The 14753-nt window shown below is 48.9% G+C and overlaps 5 protein-coding genes across 5 annotated transcripts; 2 read left to right on the top strand and 3 right to left on the bottom strand.

The window, feature by feature from the left end:
- Positions 1–160: 160 nt before the first annotated feature.
- LY89DRAFT_742281 (uncharacterized protein) lies at positions 161–3191 on the top strand (the record flags this gene model as incomplete). The annotated part of the gene is made up of 2 exons (XM_018220805.1): positions 161–470; positions 553–3191. 2 exons carry the CDS (start codon positions 161–163, stop codon positions 3189–3191), a joined length of 2949 nt encoding a protein of 982 aa, XP_018062340.1.
- A 1192-nt stretch (positions 3192–4383) lies between these two features.
- Positions 4384–6059, top strand: LY89DRAFT_691302 (uncharacterized protein). Its single transcript, XM_018216277.1, has 2 exons — positions 4384–4795; positions 5278–6059. Exons 1-2 carry the CDS (start codon positions 4765–4767, stop codon positions 5874–5876), a joined length of 630 nt encoding a protein of 209 aa, XP_018062339.1. The 5' UTR covers positions 4384–4764; the 3' UTR covers positions 5877–6059.
- A 423-nt stretch (positions 6060–6482) lies between these two features.
- Positions 6483–8045, bottom strand: LY89DRAFT_691301 (uncharacterized protein). Its single transcript, XM_018216276.1, has 3 exons — positions 7369–8045; positions 6985–7313; positions 6483–6932 (listed from the first exon to the last, which is right to left on the bottom strand). Exons 1-3 carry the CDS (start codon positions 7919–7921, stop codon positions 6759–6761), a joined length of 1056 nt encoding a protein of 351 aa, XP_018062338.1. The 5' UTR covers positions 7922–8045; the 3' UTR covers positions 6483–6758.
- Positions 8046–10835: 2790 nt separating this feature from the next.
- On the bottom strand, positions 10836–12109 carry LY89DRAFT_600714 (Oxysterol-binding protein; the record flags this gene model as incomplete). The annotated part of the gene is made up of 2 exons (XM_018210166.1): positions 10836–11664; positions 11718–12109. The coding sequence occupies 2 exons, from the start codon at positions 12107–12109 to the stop codon at positions 10836–10838; spliced, it is 1221 nt and encodes a 406-aa protein (XP_018062337.1).
- A 549-nt stretch (positions 12110–12658) lies between these two features.
- LY89DRAFT_691298 (alpha/beta-hydrolase) lies at positions 12659–14483 on the bottom strand. Its single transcript, XM_018216275.1, has 5 exons — positions 13855–14483; positions 13299–13798; positions 13176–13251; positions 13066–13126; positions 12659–13014 (listed from the first exon to the last, which is right to left on the bottom strand). Exons 1-5 carry the CDS (start codon positions 14439–14441, stop codon positions 12796–12798), a joined length of 1443 nt encoding a protein of 480 aa, XP_018062336.1. The 5' UTR covers positions 14442–14483; the 3' UTR covers positions 12659–12795.
- Between the last annotated feature and the right edge of the window lie 270 nt (positions 14484–14753).

The raw sequence follows: 14753 nt of genomic DNA, 5'->3' as shown, positions 1-14753 counted from the left end.
TAAATTGGTGCCATACAACTTACGCGAACCAGCACCTAAAATTCATTCCATCGTCATTCTTCAAACACTTGAATCACCCTGACCCCAACACCATACACCCTCGATCTCTTCTTTCTTTCCACTTGACTTCTCACATCACATAATACCCTCACACATTGCAATGTCTGAGGTGCAATCTCGACCTGCTGCACCGCGCGGTAGAGGCTCAGCTCGCGGCGGCGGCCGAGGAGGGTTCTCATCGAGAGGTGGACGAGGAGGAAGAGGTCACGCAACCAACGGCGACAAATCAGACACAGCCCTAACTTCATCAATTGAAGATGATAGTGAAGTGGGCCAGCTGAAGAAGAAGTATGGCACGAAGGTCTCGACGATCAAGGAAATGTTCCCCGATTGGACAGATGAAGATGTCGTCTTTGCTCTGCAGGAGACCGACGGTGATCTTGAGACTACAGTTGATCGCATTACTGATGGTAAGCCTCCAGACTCCGGTTCTCCCTCTCTCGATAATCTTGCAACCCTTGTCGCGGAGACTGAAGCTGATTATTGGCACAGGCACTATTTCTCAATGGGGAGAGGTCTCGAAGACCAAGAAAGACCGATCTCGATCCAAGGTCAAGGATGCCACAGTTTCTACCTTTGGCGATATCACGAACCAAAACAGACCTTCCCGCGGCGGTCGAGCTGGCTTTGACGGAGGCAGAGGAGGCCGTGGTCGTGGCGCAGATCGGGGCAGAGCGGGTCGAGGAAGGGGTACATCAACTGCCCACGTAAATGGCTCTCGCAACAAAGAGAATGTCGATGTTTCTACCCCTACTGCCGACTCTACCGCATATGAACAAACCAACGCTGGAGATGCCAATGCTTGGGAAACAAAGGCTGCTGAATCGTCTGAATGGGATAACTCGACTGCCAAACCTGCTGATACCTGGGACTCTTCAAAGCCGGCACAGGAAACATGGGGCTCTACTGGAACCGGAGCGGCGACTGCTGCTGCTACGTCTGCTGCCAATGCGACTTCAAGCATCATTCCAGATGGTGTCAAGAAGAGCTGGGCCAGCATGTTCGCAAAACCTGCTCCCGCGCCCGCACCAAAGAAAGCCCCCGAGCCCGTCATTGAGAAGTCTGTTACCGCATCTAACCCATCTGGTCCACCCACTAACACAATACCTAGACCTGCTGAACCTGTGAAGACCGAGGAGATTGTCGAACCCGTTCTGAAGGAAGAGCCAGAAGCTCTTGCCCGTGAACCCGAGCCTATTGAAACCGTCGAAACACCACCCGTTGAACCCACCCCAATTGAAGAGCCTGAGCTCACAATTACACCCTCAAAAGACGAACTCACGGAAAATAACGTTGAACAACTCCCTGACACCTCGAACCCCGCACCTACTGCTACCGCAGCTAGCACAGCAGCCAGCTCGTGGGATCCACGAAGCGCTGCGGCTACGCCATATTCCGCATCACAAGCTCAAGCTGTTCGTCCTCCAACCAGCGGATTTCAGGCCTCTGCCTTGAAGGCGACTGGAACATCTGGTCGTACATCAAGCTACAACCGTCGCATTCTGGATCAAGAAGAAGCTGTTCGTATGCCTGGAAATCGCGAAGTGGACCGTGCTGCTGTACAATTCGGGGCTTTTAACCTTAATGGTACTGGTGAAGACGATGTTGATGGAGAAAGAGAGGAGGCGGAGACTCGTGCGCAACCACCTCAGCATTCTCCAGTTGCTCCAAGAGCCTCGCTTCCTCCTGCCCCTCAACAGCCAGTTGCCGCTCCGGAAGCTTTCCCTACACCCAAGCAGACCGCAGGCTTGCCCGCAGCGACCCATCCAACTGCTGCTCCAGGTCTGCCATCCCCAGCCCCATTGACATCTGCTCAGAGTTCTGCTCAGAGTTCTGCTCAACAAGCCGCTCCAGGAAACTCTCAAATGAGCCAATATGGTAGATATGGTCCATCTGGTGTGCAAGATTCGGCTCTGCCACCAAAGCCGTATGATGCTTTCAGTCAACAGGCCCCATCGACTCAAAGTCCATTTGAAGGCTATCAGAGTCAGCAATCCCAGTCGCAACCACAGCAATCGCAAGCTGGTGCCTTTTCCTCGGCTCCCGACCAATTCTCATCCTACTACACCGCAGATCCACAACAGCGAAATGCGTACAACAACTATTACAACCAATATGGCATGCAGCAAGGTGCTCAAAGCCAGGAAGGTCCTGCTTCTCAACAACGATCGTTCAGTGGGTACAATGGGCCACAATCCGAGAACTCGTCCCAATTCCCACAGAGCGCTGCTCAGCAAACTCAATCTCGGTATGCTACGGCTGGCGAAGGTCAAAACAGCGGCCACACTACTCCCAACCCAGTTGCCCAAAGCCAGCAACCTGGAGCGACTCAGAGTGCTCAGCCACAACCAGGACACCAACAACAACCCCAATACCCATATGGTCACCCTTACTACTCCAGCCCGTACTATGCCGCGTACATGAACCAGTATCAACAATATGGCGGAAACTATCCTGGCGGACCGTATGGCGCAAAAGGCGGTCTTCATCAACCTTATCAAGGCTATGGTATGTCCCCAGCCGCTCCTTACGATCATGCTGCGTCACCAGCTGCCGGCGGATTTGGAGCATCTTCTTTGCATGGCCGTGACAGCGCATTGGGAGGATTGTCGGACTATGGACGTGCTGGTTCTGCTCAATCTTCTCAAACACCTGGGACTCTTGGAGGAAGCGGAGCGTTTGGTGGGGCTCATGATGCATTCGGCCGCGGGTCATCCTACCAAGGTCAAGCTCAACAGCACTACAACACTCAGCAAGGTTCTCAGCCAAGCGCCGGTGATGACTTGAAGCCATTCGGCGACTCGAAGACTGCCAATGGTCCAAGCCCATCATTGTCGCAAGCCGGTCGACCAGGTTCAGCCACTAATACGGCACCAGGTTCTGTCCTTCCTCTCCCACAATCGCAACAAGGCGGCTATGGTGGCTATCCAGCTCATCTTCAACAAGGACATGGGCTCCATGGTAGTCAAGCAGGCAGTCAGTACGGCGGTCTAGGTGGAGCTGGAGGCCATCAGGCAGCTGGACAGGGTCACCAAAACAGTCAATACGGTGGTTACCAAGGCTTCGGAGGAGGCAATTATTATGGCAACAACCAACAGCGTGGAGGATGGGGTGGCAACTACGGGCACTAATCGGATCTCAACTGTAGCAACACGTCCTGGTAGTTTGCCACCTCTTCCATTGGGTTGTAAATTTCTACCAACCATGTGTTACTATTCCTCCCATTTGCCAATTTTTCTCTGCTTTTCAATCGCGCAACTCGTACTCGTACTTGGGGGGGGAAAGAAATCAGGTTGACTTGGGGAATGGTCATTCATGCTCTCTACATCTCATCACAATCATGCGTCTGGGCTAGCACGGGGTCGCCGCTCATGGTGTCTGTAATTTTTTCCTTTCTGGGGAGGGCTCTCACAACTCTGTTTTCAAATAGTTTCCTTTTCTCTTCTCGTTTCTGCCGCTCTGGATGGATGTTGTCGCAAGCACGCACAAAATCAACACTTTCTCAAGTCAAAAAGCAAATGAATGCATGTTATCGGTCGCAGTCATGGGGCATGGGGCGGGACTGGCTACGACTGGTCCTTACCAATTTGATCTTTTTCGCAGGCGGTGGTGGTCATGAAATTTGAATGGAAAGAATGGTGTGGCTGGGCTGGTATGATCTGCTCGCCTCTGTACTCAAATGCAATTTACGATGCGAATTTGGGGTCTTGAGCGCTCAGTGATGGAACGGTCAAACTCGAAATGAAATTGACTGCAGATTTGCGACTCCCATTACCTCTTCTTTGAAAAATATGTGTGAAGTGATTTGTATATTTGTATGTGACCGGCGGAAGTTCCGTTCGTTTCTTATTGGTCCCAAAAAACTCACATATAGTGGTCCTATCGACAACCGTAACCAAAGGGGACGGTGACGTCCTCTCTTCTGCAGTCGTCTCTCCTTTTATCCCTTTTCCATAGAAACACTTTTTGTGATGGCCTACATTAGCTGTCAAGGCATATTCCGTGCTCTGTCGTCCCATTAAATAATGCTCACATAGCAAAATCCCTCATTAAGAATTTCCCTGTAAGCTGACCGGATTTATCGGAGCTTCCAACATGCAGCAGATATTCCTTCCTAGTGGCTATACAGTACACTCTACAGCACAACTCCTCTCCTCCCATGATCATATATCCACGGGAAGCCATTTAGCCATTCTCCTATGGCTGTGAAACAGAGTTCGTCGCCATTGCGTACATCGCGGCGTGAGGGCAAATGCTGCTTGCTGCCAATTACCAAGATGGGGATCTCGGACCTCAGGATTTCCCCGCAAAACGTCGGTGCTAAGCTGGCCAGCCCTGATTTGCTCTTCCCAGTCCCAGCTCCCCACAATTCGCTGTGGCTTGATCTGGTCTCCCAGGATCACCCGCTCGCCATTGGCCGGACCAGCCTTACCTCAGCCCCAGCACCATGCACGATTCCTGGTTGCGGTACCTCGATCTCCAAATAGCTCGTGATAGGCCCTGGCATAGCGTCATTTGGCTAGAACCTCCTCTTTTCGAACGTCACTCCAGCACCCTTCCTTCCCTTCACTCTTGTCGCAACTCATCACTTTTCACTGCGCAAACATTCCAATTGTATTTCCTACGTCGCGGACTCGAGATACGTATATTGAGAACAGAGATTGAAGAATTGAAGTTGAGAATTTTCGGCCGACGTCATCCGATATGTCTGAACAAGTCCAAGAAGGGGACAAAGGTACGGAAGCTCTTTCCTCTCTGTTAGCATCGTCAACGCAGAATTGCTCCCACAATGCATCATTAATGTATTGAACATCACATTTACCATTACCTCCAATTTCAATTTCCAAAGGACCCAGCAATAGTCATACACAGCATAATGGCAGAAGAGCGCATTGAGGTCTCTGTCTTCATTGGCGATATTCCTCCCGGAATCCGCTTCCCAATAGACCCCCCAGGTTTCTGCGCAGTCAGTTCCGCAGGATCCCGAGAACGGAGCTCTGATGTTCCAGCTACTCCCTTCTCTGATGCTGCAAACTCTGGGACTCCTTTCAGTCCACCCATTCCCTCATCAGATCCTGAAGAGGAGGAAGGTTGTTTTTCCCCAACCGTAGCACAAAACACCAATTATCTGCCTCTTCCATTCACCATCCTTTCCTTTCCGCGCTCTCTTTACTTCAATCTTCGATTACAGATCCAAACTAACATCCCCCTCCACAGTGTCCTGGAACTGGAACGGCTCGCACCCCTCGGGAACAGCCGCCGAAGTCAAAGCGGGCGAAGTAACCGTTACCTCGCACCGCGGCAACGAGATCTCTAAGACGGGCGACGCGAGCAACCCCGCCGTGCACATCGAGCGCAGCGGCAACGACGTCGTCAAAACGGCCAACGAGTTGAACGTCGAGAAGAAGGCTGAGGGGTCTTCTTCCAGCAATGGGGATGCTGTGAACGGGGAGTCTAAGCAGGAAGAAGAGAAGGAGAAGAAGCCGGAAGAAGAGAAGGAGGCTGAACAAAACCCAGAGGAAGAAGAAGAAGAAGAAAAGAAAGACGAAGCACAAACAGGCGAAAAGCGAAAAGCGGACGAGAAAGCCGACGCTGGTGAAGAAGCGGAGGACAAGAAAGAAGAAGAAGGCGAAGAACCCAAGAAGCAGAAAACAAGCAACGGCACAGCCGCAACCAAGAACGGCGACAACAAGAAGAAACCCGGACGACCCAAGGCTGCAGCAGGCGGAGAAAAGAAGGCGCCTAAGAAGGAGAAGAAACAACCCGCGGTCGGCAGAGCGGAGAGGAAGACGAGGAGCCAGGCGAAGAGCGACTAAAAATTGAATTATGGGTTTCTTCTTTTTGGTGGACAAGGATGGGATGGATGGGATGGTGCTATTGTCGGGTTCGCTGTTGCGGTTGGTTGGACATATGATGGCCCGGCGGCGCATCCTGGGGGGCATTTTGGTTTGATGGGAGGGGTGGGGTTGGTTTGGTTTTTGTACATAAGTTACAATTATGAAAATCACTGTTACCTTGTAAATTCATTCGGTCATTATGGAAGGCAACTGTGAGTGAGAGGATCCTCGGGTGACAATGTACTTTGGTTATGTTTGGCTACACGTACTGGCCATTTCAAGGTCTCAGGTCCGCTATCCCCCTACGCTATATTCTCCAACATAAGATTTCTGCAGGGAGTGTAGTCTAAGATGCATGTTGTCCCGGCTTTCGTGAGTGATTGAAAAGCAGCACCAAAAATGCTGGATGCCGAGTTATGCACTTCGATCTGCTATGGAAAGTCCAATCGTAATTGCTCCCACCTTTTTTGGGAGATTGAAAAATGATATTCAAGCACAAGAAAGGCGAGGTCACTTCACTGTGGATTGCAAGAGGGAGAAGAATTGTTTGTTTCCAAGCCGAGTTATTCACTTCTAATTGCTATGGAAAGTTTCTAAAGTACAAAGGTGGGAGCCCGAGGATTTTCATCAACTCATGGTTATCTCCCAAATGATACAATCGCCAAAAAACAAGACAGGCAACGGGAGTCCGAGGATTTGCTCAACTCATGGTTATCTCCCTGGGTATATAGCGCCAACAAAAAACCCAGAAAACAAAACAAATGCTGGGAGCCGAGGATTTTCTCAACTCTTGGTTGTCTCCCAAAATGATACAGGTGCTCAAAAAACAACAAAACAAAAAACTGAAATCAGAAAACTGAATCAGGGATTCCAGAAAGCCCGCCAAGCCCTGCTGACTCTTTCTCCAGTCCATTCATCAAGTTTGGTGGGTAGGGCGTTCGGGAAGAGAGGATCTGAGACTTTGAAGTGTCCGGTCGAGGAGTATTTCGGCTTGCAGTAGGCACCGCACATCGCGGCTTCGAGGAGGAGCCAACCCTGTCAAGGAAGTCAGAGAAATGCTCGAAGACCAAGGATGAATTGGGCTTACCATGAACAACATGAAGAGCAAGAACATGAAAGACCAGACTGCCTTCCAACTTGGGGCATTGAGATTGAAACCCAATTCGACATTGAATTTGATTGCTGGTTTTTCCTGACTCTGTGGAACATTGGGAACTGCCGGAATGTTGGAGACTGTTGAAATAACTGAGTCTGCTGGAATGTTGGAAACTGTTGGAACAATTGGGGCTGCTGGAATATCGGGGACTGTTGGAGCAACTGGGACAGCTGGAATGTCGGGAACGGTTGGAACAACTGGGATTGCTGCGATGCTGGAGACTGTTGGAACAATTGGGACTGCTGGAATGTCGGGAACTGCTGTGACATTAGGTTAGCTGGAATATGGGGGAAGAAACTGGAACAATGGGAATACCAGAAACTTTCTCCTCAAGGCGCTCAATTCCTTCTTTCGCATCGTGAATACTCTCTAAAGTGCAATTCAACTTGTGAGCGTGCGATTGTTCGGCAGTAGGAAGGACTTTCGACAATTTTCGGAGGGTTTCTTGCATTTCGTCCACTTTTCCGAAGTTCTTGTCCATATTTTCGACGTCCTTTTCAAGTTCTTCAATCTTCATCATTGCTTCGGTCAATCCAAACTTTTTGCGTCGAATGTCCGATCGTGTTTCGGCGACCAGTCCTTGTGCATTTCGTCCTGCTTGTCTTCTGGCCCGACTTTCGGCCACATCATATGGTTGCGAAAAGTCGACGCGTTGGTAGGTTCGAACATTCGAGGGGCGAGGACTGTCTGAACCGGAGCTGTCGTCGTTGCCACTGGACGTAGGTCTGGAACTGTCGGACATTGAAACGGCACCAGGGTGAACGGGAGTTGAAGTCGTCTTCCAGATTCTCAAAAGATCCCGGGGAGGTCGGTCAGTGTCGAGGTATCGGACATTTTCGCGAGAAGGTTTTTGGAGAATGCCAGGCATGTTGATGGTTGGTGTTGATGGTTGTAGAATATTGAAAAATAGTGTAGTTGAAGGTTGATTGAGAGTGCGTTCGAGTGTTGCTGTAGCTGAGATCGTATCGAATTGGAGCTGTTGCGACCTTCCGAGAAAGGCGTTGGTGGAGGGGATGAACTGAGACATAATATAGACGCGCATCGCGACGCGATCAGTGATTGCCGAGCCAGCCAGGTTCATTCCCCGCTAATCCGGATTGGGTTGCAGATCATCGTGAGGCTGAATCTCGCGTTGGACACGAACGCCAAGGCTGGGGCTCCTTATCTTATCGGTTTCCGAGTCTGGGGTGACCAGGAGAGAGATATTTACTTCACTCACATCTGGTTGTGCGGTCCGTAGATCACACTGAGTCCTCCGAGCAAGATTCGGCGCTAGTTGTTGACGAACGGGGCCAATCAGCGCCCTCGAGGTCGAGGTCTCGCTCTCACACAACCACGTCTTGGTGGGAGTTTGTTGTTGTTGGTTGGTTGAGTTGAGGTCGAAGAAAGTGACCCGAGGGAAGCTTCACTTTGTTTTTGACAGGTGTGGCGCCGCGGGGATCAACTGAAACCTGGGGACGGTGGCAGCTTCGCTCTGTGATTAGCCGATCTTCAAATTGCCAGCCGAGGTGCATGCCGCTAGGCTCTTTTGGGAACCAGCGACAGCAACGGCAGCATCTGGTGCAAGTCAGCTTGGTGAGCTTCGACGAGACTCAAAGTCGAGGTATGAGGTGTGAGGATGAGAAAGGGTTGAGCATATGATGAAGAAGGGCAGTGGTGGGGTAGAGTGGGTTCGAGTGGATGAGGTACAGTGGCTAGGTGTTGATCATGAGGGTATACCGTACCTTGAAGATCTTGTTGATGTCTAGAGAAGAAGGATTTGAGCAGGGGATTTGGCTTCTTTTATATCTGGATTTAGTGGTGAGGCTGCAGCCTCGTTTGTCTCTCTGTACGCTTCTGGCTGTATTCGGAAGGTGCAGCAGATTCACTACTATTGTACTCCACAACAATGTTGTAGAGTGCTGTAGAATAGTAGACTTGGCTTTTTCTATAGATGGGTTCCGGTGATCAGGTTGCAGTCTTGTGTACGCTTTTGGCTATATTCGGAAAGTGCAGCAGATTTACTACTCTATAATAGTATTATAGAGTAGTAGACTTAACTTTTTTTTATAGATGGGTTAAATATTTAGGCTACAGCTTGATTTCCTTTCTCTTTTTTTGTACACTATGGGCTGTAATGGGAAGGTGTAGTAGCTTTACTATTCTGCGAGACTTAAGTAGCAGACCGAAGCTTTTACGGATAGTCTAGGCTATCAGTAGGACGGCCACGCTGTGCCTATTAGTTAGAAGGCTGCGAAGAATGGTCTTTATTCCTCTGTACTTTCTGTTCTTTCTATATTTTTTCAAAGTGCTTAGAAAATTTGCATACTCTCTAGCCTATTATCTCCATTCCTCCACTCTCTATAAATGCCATTTTCAAAGCCCCTATTTGAGAATGCGACCATTCTAGGGACTTGGAGCATTACACAGAATGCCTAGAAGGCACGGGAATAAAGAGTGGAATAGAGAGAGGAAACAGAGAGAGGGGCATTGATACGGAGCTAATGGACGACGTCCCACTTGCGCCCGTAACGGATACCAGAAAGGCATTGAGACAGAGCTAGTAGAGGGAGATAGCACAACAATCAAGAACTTTACCCCACCATTGTTTCTTCCAGCATTAAAGAAAGGTGAAATTCTTGTTCTAGTGTGCAAAACGTCTGCATTCATGCTACAACCAACAGTAGGACAGCATTGGAGCAGATTGATGATTGCGTACATGTAATGTAAGAGAAGAAGCTTTCGGGCATCAGCCACTTTTCTTTCCACTCCTCCCCGCTTAGAGACTCGTCAGGGATGAAACTTGGAAAGCTATTTCCCAAATACCGAGCTTTCCAGTCGACACTGTCGATGGCGGACTCGCCCGAGATTGTTTGAGAACCAGGAACACAACATCTACTCTTATCCTAGAGCTCACCCCTCGTTCGAGACACTTCCAGACCTACGCCCAGTGGTAGCTTCGGTTCCAACACTTAGATGAGATGAAGAATGACCGCAAGCAATTTTCCCTCGAAGACATGAAAGATAGGAGAAATGCTAATATCTATGTAGAACCTCCAAGTCCCAAAAGTGTTAAGCAACGCCTGCATCACCCCGATCAAGGAAAATTGGAGGCCTCACTTGGGCACCGGCCTCCAGAATGTTGGTGATGGCGATCTGGAGATGTTCGGAGACGTGTCTATGTGAGAATAGGAGACAATTCATAATGGAAAGAGAAGATTGCTTTGACAATGTGGAAGTAAATTGGGCTCTCTCTGTTCATGGAAATTGAAGTGATTGTGAGCATAGAAGGACAGGCTCATCTAGGCTCCCAATGGGCATGACCAGACGAATCATACACATCATGCTTTTTCCATTTCCTAGCCTCTCTCAACGCCATCTCGTCTTTTCCTGCCAGCTCGCCATGCAAGAACAGCACCACAACCTCCCAATATAGGCAGCGGAGTACTAGAAAAACGGAAATTTAACTCTTGTACAATAGTGAATCTGTCGTAGCTTCTGACTCCAGCCAGAATGGACAGAGAGAAGAAACGAGGCTATAGCTTAATTTCCATATTTTTTTCTTTTTGTAGAGTAATAAATCTGGCACACCTTCTTATTCCAGCCAGAAAAGTGTTGAAAGTCACGCAAAAGTGCAACAAATTAAGAAACTTCGATACGTACGTGCTTTATTTTCCCCTATGGACCATGCAACGAATCGAATTGTGTGATGAATACATCCATGAAAAGAAAGAAGCAACAATTCAAAGCCCAGCTCCCATCCATCCCATGCCATGCGCCAACCAACCCAATATGAACACCCGTCACTTCAATTCAGAGTGCTTTTCTGTACTCGTTGGAGGCGCAGCTGTAGTTGTCTTCGTTGCTTGACCCGCAGCTTTCTTCTCATCGAATCTCCAAACACCTCCTGTCTTGTCCTCTTCAGGAGCAAGTCCAATCGCAGGTGCAAGCTTGGCCAGGATCGAATCGTTTTCTACCAGTGAGAAATATCTCCGTTCCCATAATCTGCCGTCGGATTTTTCTTGTCTTCTGAGTTCTCGTTGTGATTCCTCGATCTTGGTCTTCTCAGCGCCCACCAGATCCATGTCTCCGACTGCAATTCCTTCTGCTACTTTTTGCCAAGCTCTGCGAGATTCGAGAGGGTCTTGTTGCTCAGTTGGGGCGATGGTGAGAGGTGTGGTAGGCAGAGCTTCGGCGTCGTAGGTGTCGATAACGTTGCTCTTCTTGGATCCTTCGTAGATATCCCAAGTCTTGTTCCACTGACCAGTTACGGTATAGAGGACATCTTTCTCCTTCCGTGTCCGGTACATTGTAGCCGTAAAGCTATTCTTCTTCCCTGACAACCATCCCTTGCCACTGTAGTCGATCTTGGCGGTATAACCAGTGTTGCTAGTAATGTAGGTCTTGTCGTTTAATTCAACAAACGGTGCTCCGAATATAAGTCCTTCGATATGTAGGTTGGGGAGGGTGATAAGGTAGGTTTCGCCGTAGGCTGGTATAGAGTATACAGCGTGTCCAATCTGCTTGACATTGATAGTTCGAGAGAAGGAGGCCTTCTGCGCATTGTACCCTTGGAGGTAAACTCCATGCTCCTTATTCGCAATCTGGTAGGCTGTGACAGGTGGATGATGGCTGCGTGTCAAAGTCAGAAATGGAGTTCCACTACAAGTATGCTTACTACGAACCTGACTTGCTCAGACACCAGCTCTGTCGTCCCCGCTTCGTCTACCCATTTTCCCAAAAAGAGCTCGCCCAAGAAAGGGTTCAGAGGCTTCTTCTCATTTCCAAACTTATCACTTCGACTCGCATACTGTTGCTTCAATGTGCTCAAGAACCATTTCAGCACCAATAATGCTCGTTTCTCGGGGTCATTCTCTTTCGCAGGTGCCACGAATATCGAAGGGTGCTCGGCCCAATAGGACGAGAATTCGACGAGAGAAGTCAAGGATAGGATGAATGGAGGCGCAGTCAACGACGATAAATCTCCAGAGAACGAGGCGATAGATTTTAGGAAGGCACTCCATGAACCTCTGTTCTGCGCAGATACGCCGCCTCCTTCTTTCTCGCTGGAAGACATGGTCGTGTGGTGGAAATTAGATTTGAAAGTAGTTGGTTCTGCGAAACGAATTGTATTTTTGTCGCTTCTCGTAACACGTCGTAACTTGATTCAGGTGATGATTCGCGCAATACTGGATAATGAGAATATGTATTTGAAGAATGAAGTGACTTTTAAGGGTCGAATATTGAGCTCAATCTCCCCAGGACCAGGCCAACATTTGCCCCACGATCGCTTCGAGACGTCATCGCCAATGAGAGTTGGAAGCTCAGCCTCCCTGGGCTCTAACAAGGTTAAATGTGAGACATCGCACGTGGGCACATAAATGAAGAAACATTTGTCTCTCCACGGAAAATCAAGTTGATTTGGAATCTATTACATATTCCAGATATGCTTCGGATTGGTTACTAAGGCCTCAAGGTACACACCCTGAGGGCTGTGAGCCAGTAAGTCGTCAACGACTCCTATCAATCTGTCATAATTTCGCAAGACGACTTACCTTTGTTCGAGTTGTAGTCAAGTCTCGCGTTGTCTTGAGTATGCAGAAAATTCATAATTAAGCTTAATTATATCCTGACAAGATCTCCAAGCAACGATCTAAGGACCCCAAAATCGAAAAGAAAATCAAATCTATGCTATACATCTTAAAGCTTACTCAAACACACTTCCAAAGATCAAGCGGACCTGCTGATCCGCTATCCCCTGCTCTAGTATCGCGACCGACATGGGGCTGGTGCTCTGAGAGATGCAAGACCATCTTGTATATCACGCCAGCCGTTCACATTCTCCATCCCCTGCGGAATCGTAACGTTCCATGGGCCTACTTCCAACTTGCAGAAGTTATCGTTCCCAGGAAGCTCGCCTGTCTTGAAGTAGTTGCCAATCTTTTGAAATGCGCATGTGTTTTTTGTAATGGGCGACGTGTGCTAAAGTTTGTATGAGTGAAACGAACAGATGGGGGAGGTAGCATAACTTACACCCGTGCCGTCTACAGTTAAAAGCTGAGCACCCTTGAATCGATGGCTCCATTTCTGTCCACTACTCCATGTCAGAGTTTATTTATGAGGAGGAAGGAATATATACTAACTTGTACACTGGTGTGACTGGATCCCGAGTATTGCTCACGAATAACATTGGATTTTTGGTGTCGCCACCAAAAGGACCTATTTAACGTCAGTCTTCTGGTGTTCGCGCACAAAATACCACATACCGGCATATCTCTCAGTCCCCTTGATCGACCAGCCCGCGCAGTCGATCCGAGTGACTGAAAGTATCTCTCCAGATACCCAAGTCTGACTTTTGAGAGACGCTGTGATGAATGACATGTCCTTCAACGTCGAGTTAAACAATAGATTGCCACCATCCGTGCAAAAGATAGCTGGAGATTGGCCAACGATTGGCAGATAACTATTGACATAAGTCTCAAAAGTTCCAAGAGACGCGGACGTCAAGTTCTTCAATGCTTGTTCCACCATCACGAGCGTTTGCGCCATTGTAGGGAAATTCTCTATGGCCGAGTAGATACCTTCAAACAAGGTGAGCTTAACATCTTCGAGAAGCAAGTATAAGTCAGTGGCATTCTGCCAACCGTGACTAAAGGCGTGGTCTACATCAAGCTTTGAAACGGTGTCGGCGAATCGAAGATAAACGTCGTAAGGTGAGGAGCCGGTAAAGTATGGGCAGGCATCACCAGCCAAGAAACAGTAAATACTATTGTAATGTCAGCAAAACGTTTCGTGTCCGGATGAAGAGAGGAGGGTACACACAAGAACGTAGAAAACGTTTCATCGCTGAACTGAATCATCTTCTCATCCTGCATCAAGATATAGTCTTCCGGATCCACCACAGCATCGATAACCATCCGGCCAACACGATCCGGAAACATCGATGCAAAAGTTTGTCCCAGAAACGTGCCGTAACTGAAGCCCCAATAGTTTAGATCAGTCGCATTCTCAACTCCAACAGCTTCGGGACTTGCTGCGAAGGCATCTAGGATTGAGATCATGTCTTTGGCATTGACCGATGTTGTCATGTGCGGACCAGCATCATTTGGACCTCCAATCTGCTCTTGGCAGATCTCCCCGTTCACGGTTGCGTTCTGGTAGGCTGCCTCGAGAAACAATTCTGGTATTTCGGGTCCACGTCCCACTGGGATGGTTTCGATAGAGCGGCGCTTCTGAGGGGATGCCCCAGATCCAACACAGATCCCGGATGGGAGACTATATCCAACACCTCGAGGGTCAAAACCCACAAAATCATAGCTCGTTCCGAACGCTGCGGATAATTCTTTACCTAGGCCAAGTGCCGCTGCTACCCCTGAATCCCCAGGCCCACCCGGATTTGTCAAGATCATTCCTTTGTATGGCTTTGTCGTTGCGGGATACTTGAGCAGTGGAACGTAGGCTCTGGTTCCGTTCGGAAGAGCATAGTCTAAAGGTACCTAAGCGTTTTCCGTTACATTAGCGAAGCAATTGGATAGATCAGTGGCTGAACTTACCTCGAGAACTGCACACTGAAAGGTCGAAATGCAAGGAGACCAAGTGAGATTTGTAGAGGATGTAATCTCTTGAAATTTAGTACCATCCATACATGAAGTGAGGGTGCCCCATTGAACGTACATTGGAGAACAGAGTGGTAGGTAGTGTGTCACGGCGACGAATGGTAG

The sequence above is a fragment of the Mollisia scopiformis genome, assembly GCF_001500285.1.
Source record: "Mollisia scopiformis unplaced genomic scaffold LY89scaffold_34, whole genome shotgun sequence".
NCBI classification, from domain to species: domain Eukaryota; kingdom Fungi; phylum Ascomycota; class Leotiomycetes; order Helotiales; family Mollisiaceae; genus Mollisia; species Mollisia scopiformis.
Note: the sequence above shows the minus strand (reverse complement) of the source record. Positions and strands in the feature narration are given on the sequence as shown.